The following is an 18,953-nucleotide window of genomic DNA, read 5'->3' as shown; positions in this document are numbered from 1 at the left end:
AAACACGGTTAGAAAAAGACATGACTGGCATACCATGTTGCTTGAGATTGCGCCAATCTTCTTTCAATCGGGCTAGGTACTGAGGAGGCATAAACCGCGCCTTGAGCTTGTCTTGGAAGTCGGCCCAATTTAAGGAGAGGGGCGCGTCTCCGTCGGCTTCCTCTAGGTGCATGGCTAGCTGTGCCTCTTGCCATGCGTGGTACCAAATGATGGCATCACCAGCAAGGTACATAGCTGTCGTCAAAAGCTTGCTATTTCTTGTTGTCTTAGTTGTCGCAAAATAAGCATTAAATTGATGCAACCAAGAATGAATAACACTAGCGTCCATCTTATCATCATACTTACTGAACTGGATCTTCCCTGTGACTGGGTTGTTGGAGTCCGAATCGCGGCTTGCGCCACTCGATGAACCGGGTTTCGAGGTGGTCATTCATGCGTTGTTCTCTCTGGGCCTCACGCTCTAACTCCAAAGTTCTTTCTTCGGCCGCTTCCCTTCTTGCGTCGGCCGCCAAGCGCGCTTGCACAAGCTCACGCTCAATAGTAGCCGTTCTTTCTTCGGCCGCCAAGCGAGCTTGCTCCTAGTTGGTCTTTCTTGCCGCTTTTTTTTCTTTCCGTTCCTCGGCCGCCAAGTGATCGCGATCCTGTTTGTCTTGGCGGTCACGCTCCGCGGCAATGCAAGTCGCCTCTTGCTTTGCCATCATGTCCATCATCGACTTAACCAAAGCTTCCATGGGGTTTGGTGCAATTCCTGGCGTAGGTGGCGAAGGGGGAGGGTCAGGAAAACCTCCCTGTTGTTGAAATTCTTCTTCACTACTTTCTTGCCCATCACTCTCATGCCCGGTATCCATTCCGCTTCGGGTGATGGCCATGCATTGAAGTTGTGGGTTCTTAAGTTCACGAGGAACTTGGGTTCTTGTGGATCTTGGGTTCTTGGGTTCTTGAGGTTCTTGGGTTCTTGGGGGTCTTGAGTTCTTGAGGGTCTTGAGGTTCTTCTTTTGCTTGCAATCTGTGTTAGAGAAGGATCTTCTCTTCACCCGAGTTCTGCTCTTTTCCGCGGGCGCACCCCTTGGCGGCCTTGCGCTCACACCAAGGTTGCTTTTTCCCACCTCACGTCGATTGGTCGTCTGCTAAGTGCACGGTCCGCTCTCAATGAGTGAAAAGCGGCACAAGGAGAGACTGGACAAGCCCTTCTTTCCTGGGATTCCTGTCACTCTTCAAAAACACGATTAGGAATCGACACGCCCAAGCGAACTTGGGTTCGTGCGACCGCAACAAGCAAAAAAAAAATCTGTGGTTCTTGTGGTTCTTTCCTTGAGTGATACAGAACACTGCCAAAGCTCTGATACCAATGTAAGGTGCAGCGGAATGAATGTTTGAACTTTGCTCAAGATGAGTGCTCCGATCTGTGCTCAAGGTTTCTTTTATTCTTATGGAAGGGAGAGCCTTCCGTTCTTAATGAGAGAGTGCAATGGACACAAATAAAGTGAATGGACACTGTGTGTGAAAGTGTATGAGACTGAGAGATAGAGAGAGAAGAGAATACGACACCAGAGACGTTGTAAAACCCTCCTCCGAAGGCCCCACTCTCGTTGGCAAGAGTGGTCTAATATTGATTGCACAAACTGGTACAAAGTGGATGCATGAGACTAACGCAAGTCTAGGCTATGTCGAGGTCGACGACGGGGATGACGAGACCAACTCTAGGGCTGAAAACTGATGCACTTTATGTGCTGTCCAAAAACGCCAATGGCTGAAATCTTCTGCTGCCAAAAACGCAAGGAAAAACGCTGTTTCGCTGCAGGTTCTTTGTGTCTTCGGCTGCCCTAAAAAACGCAGATTTGTGGGTCTTTGAAATGCTCCAAAAACGCTGATTTTGGCTGGTATTTACTTGCTGAATTTTCGAGGCTTTGTCGCTGATTTGTTGAAGCTATTGCACAAACGCCAGGGGATAGGAGTCTATGGCAATGAGGATCTTGTTGAAAAACGCCAGCAGATGGGATGAGGCTACTGATGAAAAACATTAGGTGCTGAGGGTTCTTGCTTGGAGGAAAAACGCCACCAAGGGGGAAGTCTTGCTGAGAGAGAGAGGGGGAACCTGCTGCCTGTGTTCTCCGTGCTCTTCTGCCAATTAGTGCTAGCGTAGGTTTGCTTATATATTATCTTACCCAATTTGCCCTACTAAGTTCCCAACAAAAGTCACTTAAAATAATAAGTGAAAAATGTCAAAAATAGGGAAAATAGGTTAAATGCACTGGAAACTTCCCCTGAAGGATTCTAATGGATTCTGATGGGAATGCTTATGATCATGCTGTGTGCAACCAGAGGATATGCATCTACACTAAGTGCTTGGGCATGCACGGTCTGCGAACAGACTCACAAAAGTGCCAGAACACTTCCTAAGCTAGACTGACTGGACTGACTGAACCCTTGTCTTGCTGTAGCTTGTCCACAGACACATAGGGTCGGACGGATTCCTAGCTACTTTCCGCAATCCATGCCTACTCTTGGTGCCTTTTTCCTTGTGTGTTGCAGTCACACTTGACATGCCTAGCCATCCAACCTACTTACACACTTGCGCTTGGTCTATCTTTAGGACCTATGCCTAACCAAAGACCCTAGCTAATCTTGGATCTTGTAGATTCACTGGCCTTTTACAGCGTGGCACTTTGTAAATATGCCAGGTTTTACTTGAGGTCGAACAACCAAGGCCTTCTAGGCGGCTCTGTCCAATCAATATGGGTGAGATGGTGTTTTTAGGGTATTCCCACATTTATATTTTTGTCCAATGATTGCCATGCCTACACCTAGTGCACTTTATATGTGATGAGGGTTGGTAGTCTATCACTTGTGATTTGGAGTATAGTACAATCTATTCATTCTCTGTCAACGTTTTTGTCTCGCACTCTTTTTATTACTTCCGCAGATGCCCACTATCGCACTTGAGCCTTGACTCTCTTGAGACATCAGAGACAAAGATTGAACCTTGACTCTTGAGACAACAGAGGGAGCTTGAGCCTTGGCCTTTCTTGAACTATCATATTGATATTGCTACCAATCTATAACAGAAGTTATTCAGTTGGGACTTTGACTATTCCTCTCCATCAACACAACATTGTATATGGCACAAAGGGTCAGTCTTCTTAGGCAGAAAACTAAATGTAGTTTATTTTACCTGTGAAATATCTTCTTGAACGTATGAAGGTATGTATCCGTTTCTAAGAGCTTGCTTTTGCGACATAGTATCCAAACTCTTAGATGAGTGTCTTTTTTTGTGTGCTATAAAAGATCAAACTTTTGTAAATCTTATGTCAATGTGTCGTTAATGCGTGCAAGTTATAACCCTTGGTTGCACGCTAATTGATTAGAATATGAAACTAGGTTTGAACATGATGGTAAAAGTTATGTGATAGTGAGCTTGTTTTGATGGTAAGGCTTGCAGGGGGTTTGGAGGTTTTGGAGCATTGGGCCATGGTCGTTACAAAGCAGAGTTTTTACCAAGACGACTACTTCTTAGTGAAGATGAAGATGTCCGTGTGACTTATGTTGCAGGGGGTGGGTCCCACTCTGCGGCAATTTCGTCATCAGGTATGTTGGGTGTATTCTATTGTCTCTAGCCCATCCTTATAATTTACATATAGCTACATTGTAATAGGTCTAATTTGCAAGTAAATTGCTTATTGCCACCCAATTTCATGGACTTAGCACTCGCGTTCATAATTTTGAAGCAAATTGTGCTCATTGTTTTAAGTTTAAGCAAGTCATTGGTATACATTAGTAAGGCTTTTTTTTAATAGCAATTTTAATTGTTGTGCTCCCATTGTGGCTTTATTAGGTGGAGTTTGTGCTTAGATTGTTAATGTTCCATGTTTCTTTCAGACCCTCTTTTAAGAGTGATTATGAAGTTAGCAAATTGGAAGACACGATCATGATGAGAAAGAAAGATTTTATTAGCGTCCTTTGGAGGCCAGCTTGACCTAAAGGAAAGATCAAGTACATCTTGGTTACATCTTTTGGGCATACATGCCAAAATGGCATATAAAAACAAAAACGAAAATACAATGCTTTTGAAAAACCTCGTATGACCTCTAAGAGGTATAGCTATAATGGGGTTTCAACATATAAGATGGGATGTGGCTAATCTAGATAGGGGTGTGTGTCTACTTCTTGGGGAGTGGAATGTAAAACTCTGCAATGATAGCTGTGCCTCTTGTGTAGACTAGCCACTTGCCGTTCTTCCTTGCTTCTTTCACGTTAGCCAATTCAATTGGTCTATTCTTTAGCTGTAATGGTGTCAACTCATCTTGCCGTTCTTCCTTGCTTCTTTCAGGTTAGCCAATTCAATTGGTCTATTCTTTAGCTGGAATGATGTCAACTCATTTGCTATCCACACCTTTGTCCCTTTTAGTGATTTTATTTGATTCATTATTGGGGCCATGTCAGATTTATTTATGTAGGTATCCTTTGCTTGTGTACCTTGCATTATGATGGAGTATGGGTTTCCTAGATCCACGAATGGGACACCTTGTTGCATTGTAGCCTTATACTCTTTTGATTAGCACAGTTGTACCCCACAAGGCTTGGCCACTTTCCATCTTCTCTCTCTAGCGTCTCTCTCTCTCTCTCTCTCTCTCTCTCTCTCTCTCTCTCTCGGGTGTGTGTGTGTGTGTGCTAATAAAGAGAGGAAAATGGTATAACCTTTCTATCACCCAAGTGTGGTAGATTGGTTATGCCATTTCCCTCTTGAATAACAGGTCTTGAGTTCAACTCTCCTCGTCGGTTAGATCTTTAAGGTCTCTTGGGATAGTTTCCTACGACGTTAAAACTCTCTTCTTCTTCTTCTTCTTCTTCTTCTTCAACAAGGACACGAAGGAGGCCATCAAAGAAGAACTCACTAAAGCCCTTACCGAGAGCTTGGAAGACAAGCTCGAAGCCACAAAGGAGGGATGGGTAGAAGTGGTCAAGAAGAACCTCAAGAAAGAAGCGAAAGAGGACGCCCACAAGGAAGAAGCTCTCCTTGTACACACCACCCTTGAAGAGGAGAAGATGCGGAATGCCCGTCGCCTCAATATATGAGTCACCGGCATTGACGAAGGGAAGGAATCCACTCCTGAGAAAGATGGTAAAACCTTATGCAACACACTTAGTTACAAAGTAGAAGACCCAACCCCCTTCACCAAAGCTTGGCGAGCCGTCAAAGACCTCACCAAGAAGAGGCCTCTTATACTCCAATTCCCATCGGAAGAAGCACGCACCCTTTTCATCCGAAAGAGGGTAATCCTACGAGGTCTCACGGGCCCCCCCATCTACCTAGATGACGACCTCACAAAAATGCAAGTGGAGCATAGAAGAGCATGCATGCCCTGGATCCAACAAGCACGCAATGAAGGAAAACGAACCTCCTATCGCGACGGCCGGGTCATCATCGATGGCAAGGCCGTAGCATAGGGACTCGCGGCCTATGGGACACTATATGAGGAGATACACATGGCAGTTTGGAACTGCAACGGCTCTCTGTGGACACACCCAGGGAGATTGGAGGAGGTGATGCATGACAGAGACATCATTCTACTCACAGAGACACATGAGAGCTCAGAGAGAGGTCTACCCCGAGTACAGGATTATCAATGGGAATCCACACACAGGAAGTGCACACGGCACAACACCACTAGAGGATCTGGCGGAGTAGCAGTCCTCTACCGCCACTCACTCCATAGCAGGATACGGATAGTAGCCCGTGACCCAGGAGCACGCTACATGTGGGTGTGGATTGAGCTCTCTGATGAACACATTCTCTACATTTCCATTTGCTACTTAGCACCCAGTGGTTCTAGATTTGCACAGACAGGCGGAGGAGAGACAGATGAGGCTCATACACAGGGTGGAGAGGAGGAGGATGATACACTTTCACCATATGCATGTCTGAGGGAGGAGATCATGGAATACTCCAAGCTGGGAGAAGTTTTCTTCACGGGAGACTTCAACGCCAGGACAGAGTAGACAGTGTGACATCTACGACTTTGACGACCCAGAGCTACTCTCCACCATGGAGAACACAGAGGCAGAGAGGTTTTCCAGAGAGACCACCACACCGACACCGTACGGGCGACATCTACGTCGCTTGGGATCACAGCACCGTCTCGTTATCTACAACGGGATGGCGCAATGGCCATCATCTTGAGGCCTGACTTGCATACCACCATCAGTACCCAGCGGCGGCAGTACAGTGGACTACATCATCGGCTTCAGAGAGGCAGCTTGCCTGCTCACATCCTTCACCATCCCACCACTACCTATTGGGGTTGACCATGCATATCTTGCCCTCTCTTTCACTAGCTCACCCATCTCACACACACCACCATACATTTTACACATGAGCTAGCCAGAGTTTACTCATCACATGTCTACGAGGGGATCTACACTCTCGACCCAGATACACCACTCTCTACACTCACTGGCCAGCTTTTCGTAGTTCTACACACCTCAGCCCTTAGCTGCTTTCCACATACTACCCACACTGGTAGACCTCCACCCTCTGGGACGATGCCCCAGAACCGGTGGTACGACGATGAGTGTAGGGATCTATACAGGCAACTACGGGCTCGACGAGCCTTGGAGGAGATCACTGAGAGCGAGGTCCGGTGACAGATGAAGGCCATCACACGCCGTAAACAGCGGGCCTTCGAAGAGGCACAAGAGCTTGAGCTATACCACCTTCTCATGAGTACAGACTACGCCACCGCATGGAGGATTCTCAGAGAGCCACGCCCTACCACCCCCCTGGAGGATCCTCAGATTTGGCATGATTACGCCGAGTGCCTATACCAGATACCTGGGCAGGCACTGATCCCGGAGCCACCCAACCCTCGACCTACCACCTCGAATTTCTTCACATCTAGTATGGTGAAGAGGGCTATTCGACGCCTTCAGCATGGCCGCTCAACAGACCACACTAGACTACAAAGCGAGCACCTCATCTATGCAGCAGACACCCTCTCCCCCTTGATAGCATGTCTCTTCAACCGCGCTTTGGTTGAGGGACTACCAGAGGAGTGGACCATGCACACCAATGTGCCGATCCACAAATCTGGCGACACCTTGGACCCAGGGAACTACAGGACTATCATGATTGGCCACACATTGGCCAAACTATATGGGGCAGTTCTTGAGGCAGAGCTCAGCACATACGCAGAGGCATCAGGGCTTCGTGCACCAGGACAGGCAGGGTTTCGATGCACTTTCTCGACCATTGATCACATCTTCGTGCTTCGTTGCCTCGTCGACGGAGCGAAAGCACGGAAGAGACGACTCTACTGGTGCTTTGTGGATTTCCGCAAGGCTTTTGACACCATCCCTAGAGAGAGACTCTTTCAGCGTCTCCAGGAGCTACAGATACCATATGAGATGATATGGGCCATTCATTCTTTGTATGCACAGGTCATAGGTAGAGTGCAGTGCCTAGGTGGAGTATCGGACCCCATTGCTAGCACCATTGGTGTGAAGCAAGGATGCCCCCTCTCCCCGACCCTATTTGGCCTCTACATCGACGAGATAGCAGATTACATCCTACGAGCAGGCGGGGCGGGCTCCGACTTGGCAGGTACACCAGTCCATATTATGCTCTATGCAGATGATATTATTCTAGTTTTTGAGACACGGGAGGGACTACAGAGCCACCTACACGCCTTGGATGATTTCTGCACACATCGAGGGCTCACAGTGAACCTTGGCAAGACCAAGGTCATGATCTTCCACACCTCCAGGACAGTCCGGAGTAGAGCAGTGCTCATGGTAGCAGGTGGACAGGTTGAGATAGTTGATTCATATGTATATTTGGGGGTGACTTTCATTGGCACCACGGGCAGATTTTCCATGACCCAGGCAGCCAAAGACCGGCTTACACGAGGATATGCAGCACTGGCCACCTTAGAGCGCAGATGCCACCAGGCCCACTTCCAGGAGCCCCGCACCAAGGGGTGGCTTTTTGACACTTTAGTTACACCTGCCATGATGTACGCTGCCGCAGTATGGGCACCAGGACTCTCAACATCTCTCTGGACACAGATAGAGCGCCCATAGATCATTATGATTTCTCGTTTGCTCCATAGCAAACCATCAGTACCACACAATATCATCAGAGCAGAGCTAGCGGCACCCCCGATGCTAGTAGACGCCCTCTTCCATACAGTTTGCTTCATCCAGCGCATGCGAGAGCTTCCACCAGACAGACTCACATGCAGAGCTTTCGAGGCATCGATACAGCTACATCAGGAGGGGGGCACCAGAGCATGGTACTCACAGGTCACAGAGTGGTTCACATCCCATGGCTTGGACATCACAGACTTGCCCCCTTTTCAGTATGATCTCGACTCCCCATACATACGCCTCTCACATCATGAGAGGAATCGAGTTCTCAGACAGGATCTCTGGCAGCTATACATCCGAGAGACATGGATCACACCCAGAGAGCCTCTTCCTACGAAGAGGCAATACTACAGAGACCACTTCCTGACGATCCTAGCAGATGGTTTCATCCAGAGACCGAGATACATGGATGTCCACATGCCACATAGAGCACGGGTCGCCATTGGACAGCTCAGAGTATCATCACACCAGCTAGAGATTGAGGCAGGGAGAGCTGCACATGTCCCCAGGGCAGAGAGGATATGCAGACTTTGCACAACAGACATTGAGAGTGAGGAGCATTTTGTGTGCAGATGTAGAGCATATGCGGGGATCAGAGGCAGATATCCGACTTTGTTTGCAGATCAGCCCACCTTACTCCAGATTCTTCAGTCCAGAGACCAACGACTTTTTGGCGGCTTCCTCATAGAGACATAGCAGCACTGGGACTCTCTCCTTCAGACATCATCAGTCGTGAGAGACGAGTGCCAGACACAGCTTACAGATTTCTTCCAGAGGGGCACAATAGTACCACCATCCCAGACTACTCAGAGAGGAGTGACTCTACAATAGGCTTAGGAGGTCCAAGCTCGCAGACGTCCACGTCCCCATGGACGTAGGGCACCCCGACTTCACCAGAGAGAGATTCAGGAGATCCAGGAGCGCTACTACAGATCTCTAGAGGAGAGACGCATCCGGGCTTTTGTAGATCCAGCTGCCATCCTACGGGGATTGTTCACACCTCACCCACCCATGCATCATGTCTTACACCCTGATTATGTGACTGGATGGAGCTAGAGATATGATAGCATTTCTTTCATGATTGTATATACCCCAGCATATAGGATTGCATCTCTCCGCTGTTTTTAGAACCCCACCCTTGTAACACCTCCCTCCTCCCTCAGTCCTTACACAGGATAGCTATTTTTGCTTTGTACCTTTCATCCTTCACAGGATATCCAGAGGACACCCACCCCATGTACATTGATTTGTCTCATAGGCCGATTTCGGCCTCCTATGGACGTTAAAAAATCTTTCTTTCTTTCTTTTCTCTCTCTCTCTCTCTCTCTCTCTCTCTCTCTCTTCGTGTTCTCTTGTCACTGCACCCTCCATTGCACTTTGACACACACTCACACATGCACGTCCACACGCGTTCACGCGCGCGCGCGCACGCACACACGCGCGCGTGTGCGCACACACACACTTTTTTTGTAAATCAATTTGATTTAACTATCTGTGGGAAACCTCAAAGAGAGGAAAACCCACCAAAAAGATGTACAAGGAAAGGAACACAATAGTGTTCAGCGGTATAAAATATCTAAAAGCATTCATAAGAAAGCTGATGTATCTCTGCTGTGATATCACCAACTTCCAAGGCAAACCGCAAAGACTGTCGAAGGGAAATCTTGAAGAAAGGTAGTGGATCCATATGAATGTGATGGAACATATAGCCATTACGCTGTCGCCACAGGCTCCAGTATGCCCAAAACCTGACCCACATGAAGAAGGATGCAAAGCACTGCAACGCCGGCGAGAAGATACCAAAAATCCAGAACCGCTTATGGAAGACCGTCGTGGGAAAACGTAGCCGCATACACGCAGAAACCCGACGAAGGAATTCTCGAGTGACACAGCAATCCCATAAGAGGTGACAAACATCCTCCTCGGCAGATAAGCAACGGACACATGATGAAGAGCGGATACGGCGCATCCTAAGAAAGGTACCCAATGGGAGGACACCAAGTAAACACCGCCAAAGAAACAAACGCTCTTTCAACGGCAAACGACTTTCCCATATTGCAGATATAACCCTGCGCCACCAAATATCTGATTTATGCATGTGCCAAATAGCATTGCAATGATCAACAATCCATGGACGAGGCAGAAGAAGAGCATATGCCCGGCCAACAGAAATATCTTGAAATGGCATTTCCCCAAGCTTCCAATCAGACATGCAATCACCATCAACCAAAGGTGAAACCGGCAAGAAAGCTGTCAACATTTGTTGTAATTCTCTCCAAAAATGCGATAGTGCATGCCCAATCCAAAGCGACGAGTGGCAAATGGAAACTCGAAAGTGAAACCATCTGCATCCACCACATCCTCAACCACTCGAATGCCACGGCAGGAGAGGAAATATGCCTAGCGAGGCAAGCGGTCGACCAAAGTAAGAGAAAAAGCCCGACTCCAATGAAGGCTCTCCGCACGAAGCGAGTTTCGTTCTCTCTGGGCATTCCATGAAAGATGAATCGTAACCCGTTTCCATGCAGAAAGCAAGATGGAAGAAAGTGGGCATCCAGGAATACGACCATCCATCTTACCAAAGACTGCCTCCCACATGGATGATTGCCAATGACCAAATGAGGATGTAACCACATGCTGACTCAAGTGTGCAAACATAAGAGTCCAAGGCTGAGATTGTTGCACAAGTGTAGACAAAAGCATAGCCTTCCTAGCAATGACATGCCTACGCAGGTCCAAAATATTCAAACCACCAAAGCGCTTTGGTGTACAAAGTTTTGCCATTGATATCAAGCGCAAACCTTTTTTGTGAGCACGCGTTCGCCACAAATGAGACAAAATGGCCGACATGAGAGTCAAGACAATGACGGGGCCAATGCAACAATGGCAAGAAGAACTGAACATATGCCACGAGGATACTCTGAACAATTCGCAGGCGAACATGTAGCGGCCAGGTAGAAAGCTTCCAGTAATGCAGTTTAACATTCATGCGATTCATAACCCAATCCACTTTCTGCGTGTGAGTAACATTCCATAACCCAAATGCCTAGTGATTACATTTGGAAGAACAATCTCTCCTGGCCACAACAGAGCATGCCAATCACAAGAACGAAGCGGTAGAAGCTTTGATTTACGGAAATTGACTTTAAGACCAGCCGCAAGCGCAAACAATAATCTCTTGAACATCGTTTTGTTGATTGCGGGGCATAAATAGTGAGTCATCTGCATAAGCCTGCCCAATAAAAGTATGACCCGATGGTAGCTGCAAACCTTGAAGACGCTGCGCAGAGGTCAAGTGATCTAGATACATCAACAAAGGATGAGAAGCAATTGCATACAACAAAGCACTAATAGGATAGCCTTGCCTAACCGAACAACCAAGCGGCCACGATTCTGTCAATTCCCCGTCCAGAATTCCCGACGACGTACTACAATCATACAAGAAATAAATTACATTGGCCAACTTAGGACCAAATCCTAGACATCTCATTGTGGCAGCAATGAAGTCCCAATGCACAGTGTCAAAGGCCTTTTCAATATCAGCTTGCATGATGAGCACATCTTGTTGCGTATACTTAGCATATTCCATGCCAATCATAAGATTGGCCAAATTGTCCATGATTTGATGACGACGAATGAAACCATACTAAGCCTGATGAAAACCTGTAAACAAATAGTCCTTGATGCGGTGGACCAACATTTTAGCCAAAATCTTGTATATCACCGGCATCAAAGTTATGGGCCGCCAATGAGAGAATTGCTCACAAAGCGCTTGCTTGGGCAACACCTTAAGTAAGCCCTCTTTCCATGAAATTGGTAGATCTTGTTTTTCCCATGCCATATTTATCATGAAGATCAGGGGTTGTTTAAGGGCATCCCAAAACGAGAGGAAAAATTCCACAGTAAGTCCGTCCCAACTAGGAGATCTCCACCGGCCCAATGCAAGCAGGGCACCATGCAATTCGGCGACAGAGAAAGGATCCTCAAGGCATTGTGCCTCCTGCGAAGACAGGATTGGACGAACATAAGAAAGCAACAATTCACGCGCTCGACAAGCTACTGAAGAATGCTGAGATGGGGCAGCAAACACCGTACGGTAATGTGAAACCATAACCTCAGCCAATTCCCGCTTCGAAGAAGTCCAAGCACCCGAGGGAAGCATAACCCGTTTAATCGACTGCGAGACTCTCGAATGATGCAACTGCTTAAAAAATTTCTTCGAAGCACAACCTTTATCCATAAAGGCCTGTTGTCGGGCATGCGTCTGCCACTTAGCAAGCTTCCTCTTATCATTTTGCTGAATACACACTTTAGCTTCACATAACTCTGTCATCTTAGAGTCAGACAATGGGCGAAAATCAGGCAACTATTGTAATCGTTGACTAACCTGTTTCGCATCACCGACATTCTCCCGAATACGCTGCATATGCTGCCTACCATAGTCAGAAATCACAGTTTGTACTCTCATGACAAAACGATACCAAGCAGCATCCAAATCAATATGCATTTGAGCCAACAGCGGGGGAATAATATCGACAACCATGTGATGAAAAGCTTCATGAGTAAGGTAGGTATTATTAACATGCAACAAACGTTTCTTGTGAAGAGGCCGATAAAGAGACTGTCCAAAAGACAACTACAGCAAAAGAGGATAATGATTCGATAACTGCAGAGCATAATCTATCCTCATGTCACATACAAATTCTTCATATTGTTGCCCATTAAGCAAATACCAACGATCTAATCGTGCTCTATAAGAGGAATGAGCAGCATGTTGAAAGGTAAAACCAAAGGCACATGGATGCAAAGAACGCCATATATCAATCATCTGAGCAGATGCAACAAGAAGATCCCAATTATGTTTCTCCGCAAGCAGCATATGCGAATTGCCTGTGGTGCTGTCAATCATATCAGGAGTATTATTGAAATCTCCACACAAAAATGCATTCGATGTCCATGGGTGAGACGAGATTTCTCTCCACAAAGCAACTCTTTGCCCAGAGGCCGTATATGCATGTGTACCTCCAAATTCATGAACTCGACCATTCAACAAACACGGTAAAACCATCCAACGACCATGCGGATCATTGTATAACAGAACATGCTGAAGCTCATGTCGAATTAGCATCAATATACCAGAGAAATCTTGCAAGCCAGCATACGCAATCCAATATCCGGCAAAATAGGAACATTGACCATCAAACTCATGCTGATTGTGCTCTTGCAATACAGCTATGTCTGCCCTACATGTATGTACATAGTGCCAGGTCAGCCGCCATTTATCCAGGTTGCATAACCCACGCACATTGTAGGAGATGCATTTAATATGACTTTGCATTGGAAACATATGTACATAAAGCAACAAGTATCAAAATCAAGTGGAGGTGCCCATAGACACGTCTTCATTCACTGCATCCGTACGAGGACCCATCCTCTGAGTCAAGGCAGGAAACGTGTCCACAGTGTTCACATGCGATGTGGAAGCCTCACCAAGGAGTACATCTTTGTAAGAGTGCATCGCTTTGTCCCATGCATCAATCAACGTGCGATTGTCATTGCATGGAAGTTGCTTAAATGATGCATTCTTGTTAGCATTAACAGAAGGAACGTAATTACGAGCAGAAAGTGGCGTGTGAATCTTCATTGCTTTTTTCGGCACCACCCATGTATTGACATCAATAGGTCCAACATTTTTGCCTTTAACAACAGTCCCATTCCCAAGATCAGTAACTTGCTGTACCTTGCCTTTCCCTTTGTCCACATTCGAAGCCACTTTAGCAATAGAGACTCCACTTTGCTTGGCTTCACTTGTGGGTTTTCCAGTAGGGAGAGAGGTGGACAAAGGAACAGCAGAGGGAGGGGGTTGCAAGACCGGCTCTGGACATTCAAATTGCATATGACCAAATTTGCCGCATCGAAAACAAGAATTCGCAAATTTTCCCTATTTAAGTTTAAAGGGGCGCTTGCCTACCCATGGATCACCTGAGTCAACCATAATACCATTAGGGGTAATCTTATCCGTGTCCCATAGAATACAAAACCTGTTGGTATTCGCATCCAATTTTGGAGGACAGATAACCTTTCCAAGCTGCGCAGCCAACAGGGGCAGGAAATGTCTCCACGTGCGAGGGAAATCAACAATTTCTACCCACACCGGGCATTTGTGACGAATAAGACTCTGGTAGTCTTTAGTGAGTGCCCACGGGAGAACATGTGTCATCTGCGTATTAAAAAAGAGGGGAGACATCTCAAGAAAAAGATTTCGGGCTTCTATATTTGCAAGCAAAACTTCATAAAATCCACACGCCTCAAAGTAGACACCATGGACAGCTTGCCGCTTAAGAAGAAAATCGACCCATTGGCCGACATCTTGCGCAGTAGGCATTTTCCTCGGGAAAAACAGAGTAACTGCATTCATAGCGTACTGCGCAACTGGGTCCATGAGATCCTGCACTGGAATGCGCACCTCAAGAGCAGGCGCCCGACCATTCCATGCCTGTCGAGCCTCCTCAAAGTCCTCATACAAGCATGCCTTGATCTCAGAAGCTGCCTCCGACGTGGAATCCATCGCCTTCCGACGCTTAAAGACGCACAGTGAGTCAAACATAAATTAAAAGAAACTCCTTCTGCAAACAAAACCTACTGGCGAGAAACTTTTGCAGTCTACTGTCGAGAAAACCTTGCAATTAACATACGAACCACAGCTATGTACATGCTTCACCAAAAGCAACAACCAAAACCCACAACAATATACATCTCCTGAATTCTGCCCAACGAAATGGAGCTTGACTGAGACTCTACCTGTATACAAACTGCTCTGCCAGTCCTGCAGAATGATACCACAATTGGCGTGCAAAGCCTTCTGCAACTGTCTACCTACAGTCTTGCTGTTCAATACTGCACTTCTCGACGGCGACAAACAAGAGGGCGCGCTGCGTACTGCTGCTGCTGTGCACAGGGAATTCACACAGCAGGAGCTCCACGCGCTGTCTCACAGCGCACTACCTTCAGCGTTTGCCCACACCCACACCCACGCGCGCACACAGTCACCCACCCTTGCTGGCGCAGGCGCAGCAGCGCGCAAGAAATACTCGCAGCAGATCAGGAATTTCACGCGCAACTTGTATCTCCCACACACACACACACACACACACTGTTGTACAAAGAGTTCTCATTCTCTGACATGAGCTTCACTTACCTCGTTTGGGCCTCTCACAATGCTGAGGCTCTCTATGGGGCTTTGACTTGTTCTAGATCATCGGGCTCTGACTTTATTTTCTTAACAAATGGTGTTCTTATCTTGACAAAATTAAGGTCATGCTACTTTAGTCCCTTAAATTTGGAATGGTTTATTGAGGAGCCTTGGCTTGACAGTGGTTCTAATTATTTTTCACTTATCGCCTCCTGGAGGAATTTTTTGAAGGGCTTTCTTGGTTGTTGAATAAATGGATATGTCACCTTTCCCCTTTTAATGATTGGTGTCACAATAGCTTGATATTATCCTTTGGTGGAAATCTACCCTCAGCAAGAACTTACCCTGGTGGGAACCTTCCCCTTCATATCTCAATGGTGGTTGCCACTTTGCCTTGTTTTGCTTTGGGTTTGAGGATGGAAATAACTACCTTTTGGCGGGCTCACGATTCTAGCACTCTCTCCCTTTTTGCATTGTGGCAATGTCACTCTTCTAAGAACTTCTCCTCTACTAAGTTTGCATGTGATGACATCGTATATACCTTCTGCTTTGATGATGGGCACTAACCTCTGAGTTGTGACATCTATGGCTGCTTCTCCCATTCATGCTACGGGATGCTATTGGTTGAATAATCTTTGGATCAATGCTTCTCCACCATGGTGAGTTACTCTTACTGTTTTGTGACGTCTTATGAGACGTTTTTCCTCTCATATGAATTAACTTGTTCATGGCATTCACTAGCCCATGTGTGCCCTAGAGGCTTTCTTGTCGCATTATTCCTACTGGCTGACATCTGGTGCTAGGAGTAGTGACAATAGCCGGGCATGCTTTAGGAATTGCAATGCTTTCTTTTGATCTTTCATGCTGTTGTACCGCCATCCTTGAAATCTTTCGATTTGTTAGGCATGTATCCCGGTTACGGATAATAAGGGTATCCATACGGACTCCAACCATTGTAGCTTGGTGGTGTGGTGGGAGAGGTGGGGGCAACGGCGGTTGCAGTGGATCAGGGTTAGATGGCTACACCATATTCCTAAAGACTCCCTCGATCGGAACAGACGGTTGGGAAGGTTGCCGGTTGGAAGCTCTCGTATGTTCTGATAGCGGAGGATGATGGAGGTATCACTTAGGGCATCATAGGGTTAACATGTAATTTAGAAATTGTTGAAAACTTTGCAGCATCCGGAGATTTTGTTGCGGATGCCATGAAAGAATGTCGCGAAGCTCTTCGAGGAGAAACTGCAAGTACTCTGCTGAATCAATGAACACCATGTCTTGGGTTCTTTATGGCTTACGCCTTGTAAGCCACAAAGACAGAGCGATGAAGACGCCCGATGCGCGATGGACTAAGGGTGGGAGTGGCTAATAAGTCCGGGGTCGGAATTTGGAAGCGCTGGTGTGCTCTGTCTGCTCTTTGCTAGGACTAGTATGCTTTCCAAAAAGCACATGCTTGAAGCTCTAATACCACTGTAATAGGAACGGGCACCACGTGCCAACAGAAAAGAACAGACTGAGCAACTTCAAGCACTTCAAATAACAATTGAATTGAAAGAGATGCACGACACAAGACGAGAAGTGGCGAAGTTCCACCCCAAGAGAGCACTGGTGCCAAACCTTGGGCGCCCCTTCCACCCCAAGAGAGCACTGGTCCCAAACCTTGGCGCCCCTTTCGGTATTTCTTTATATGGCTTGAACTTAGTACAATGCCGGTACTCGTGCTCTGCACCTTCTCTTGGAAGAGTGCCAGAGACCGAGCGCTTTGCACATATTTAAAGGCCCTTGGCCTATGACAAGCAGTTTACATGAAAAGCTTGAAGTTCTAAAAGCATCTAGTCCCAAAAGTTGGCCCCCAGAGCTGCTAGCGCAAATTATGGAAATCCTTACAGTTTGCCAGGTCAGCAGCGTATAACACGGAAATCCATACAGTCTGCCACGTGGCATTGCAACGCAAAATGCGGGTGTCTGTACAACTTCCACGTTCATGCTCCACGCAAATCTGTGTGTGTGGGTATGCTGGTCCTACTTTATTTTTCTCTTTAGGTCACTTGGGCCTCATCGGATGGAAGGTGCAGCAGAATGAATATTTGAACTTTGCTCAAGATGAGTGCTCCGAACTGTGCTCAAGGTTCCTTTTGTTCTTATGGAAGGGAGAGCCTTCCGTTCTTAGTGAGAGAGTGCAATGATCACAAACAAGTGGATGGACACTGTGCGTGAAAGTGCATGAGACTGAGAGATAGAGAGAGAAGAGAATGCGACAGCAGAGACGTTGTAAAACCCTCCTTTGAAGGCCCCACTCTTGATGGCGAGAGTGGTCTACTTATGATTGCACAAATCTCTACAATGCTTGGACTTGCCGACGATGTCGACGACGATGAAGACGACGACGAGACGGGTTGAAATCTGGAAATGCTAATGGCTAAAATCTGCAAATCTTCTATCTGCTGAATTTTGACTCTATGTCGGGGACGATGTCGATGGCGACGATGCGACGATGACGCGCTGAAAACGTAGATGCTGAAATCTGCGTTTTCCGGGCTGAATCTGCAAACTACGTTGGATCTGATCGTGCGGCGAGGAACTGCTGCGGGAAGGTGAGGTCTGCGAGGTTTGGTGCTTGATCTGCGATGTCTTGACTGCTGAAAACTGAAAACGCTGATGCTTATGGGGATTCCGTCGCGAAGAATCTGCAAAACGCTGGGGCTGATCTGGAAATAAAAAACGCTAGGGCTGAAAATGGTTCTGCTGTCACCGGATGGCCTGCACCAACTGCAAACGCTAGGTCTCTTGTTGAGTCTTCCGTCGCCAAGGATCTGCAAGAAGCAAAAACACTGGCTGATCTGGTCCAAAAACGTTAGGACTTGGGGTTTTGTTGAGAAGTTGCCTGTTGAGCGATGGTGCTCCTGCTACCTCTTCTGCCAATTAGTGCTAGTCTAGGTTTGCTTATATACAAACTTACTCAATTTGCCCTACCTACTTTCCAACAAAAGTCACTTAAAAATAATAAGTGAAAAATGTCAAAAATAGGGAAAATAGGCTCAATGCACTGGAAAATTCCCCTGAAGGATCCTGATGGGAATGCTTATGATCATGCTGTGTGCTTCCAGAGGATATGCATCTACACTAAGTGTACGGTATGCGAACAGACTCACAAAAGTGCCAGATCACTTCCTAAATCTAGACTGGATGGACGGACTGAACCCTTGTCGTGCTGTAGCTTGTCCAAGGACACATAGGGTTGGATGTGTCACATGACATCCCCTCCTTTTCAAAGTGAGGTACTGGTACCGAATTGTATGGCGTCGAGGGAGATCACCAATAACATCCGAAATCCTGGAAGGGACTCTTCGTTGGCCCACTTTGATGCGTGGGTTGTGCGGTACTTGAACTTCATAAAGGTCTGCAATGCTTGTTTCTTTGAGCCACGCCGAAAGCGACTCAAAGTCTTTTGGGGTTCCTTCGATGCTTCAACTTCGTCTCTACTTCTCCAAAGCATGACACACATGATTTGCATGATGATGATTTGAATGATAATGATAAGCATGATGATTTGGATGACAATGACAATCATGATGATTTGCATGATCAAGATGTGATTTCTCACAAGCATGATGATTTGCAT

At 46.8% G+C, this 18,953-nt stretch overlaps 1 protein-coding gene and 1 pseudogene across 4 annotated transcripts in view; both read left to right on the top strand.

The window, feature by feature from the left end:
• Nucleotides 1-18,953, top strand: part of LOC147435657 (RCC1 domain-containing protein RUG3, mitochondrial-like) — a 116,655-nt gene that overhangs the window by 20,746 nt on the left and 76,956 nt on the right. For all 4 annotated transcript variants that reach the window (XM_086488653.1, XM_086488652.1, XM_086488651.1 and 1 more), the window contains exon 2: nt 3,440-3,585. In XM_086488653.1, the coding sequence (XP_086344779.1) occupies nt 3,440-3,585 (146 nt within the window). The remainder of the gene's footprint in view (nt 1-3,439; nt 3,586-18,953) is intronic.
• LOC147435658 (uncharacterized) lies at nt 7,138-9,355 on the top strand (annotated as a pseudogene).

Source organism: Adiantum capillus-veneris, chromosome 18, assembly GCF_014529385.1.
Source record: "Adiantum capillus-veneris isolate H3 chromosome 18, ASM1452938v2, whole genome shotgun sequence".
Classification (NCBI taxonomy): domain Eukaryota; kingdom Viridiplantae; phylum Streptophyta; class Polypodiopsida; order Polypodiales; family Pteridaceae; genus Adiantum; species Adiantum capillus-veneris.
Note: the sequence above shows the minus strand (reverse complement) of the source record. Positions and strands in the feature narration are given on the sequence as shown.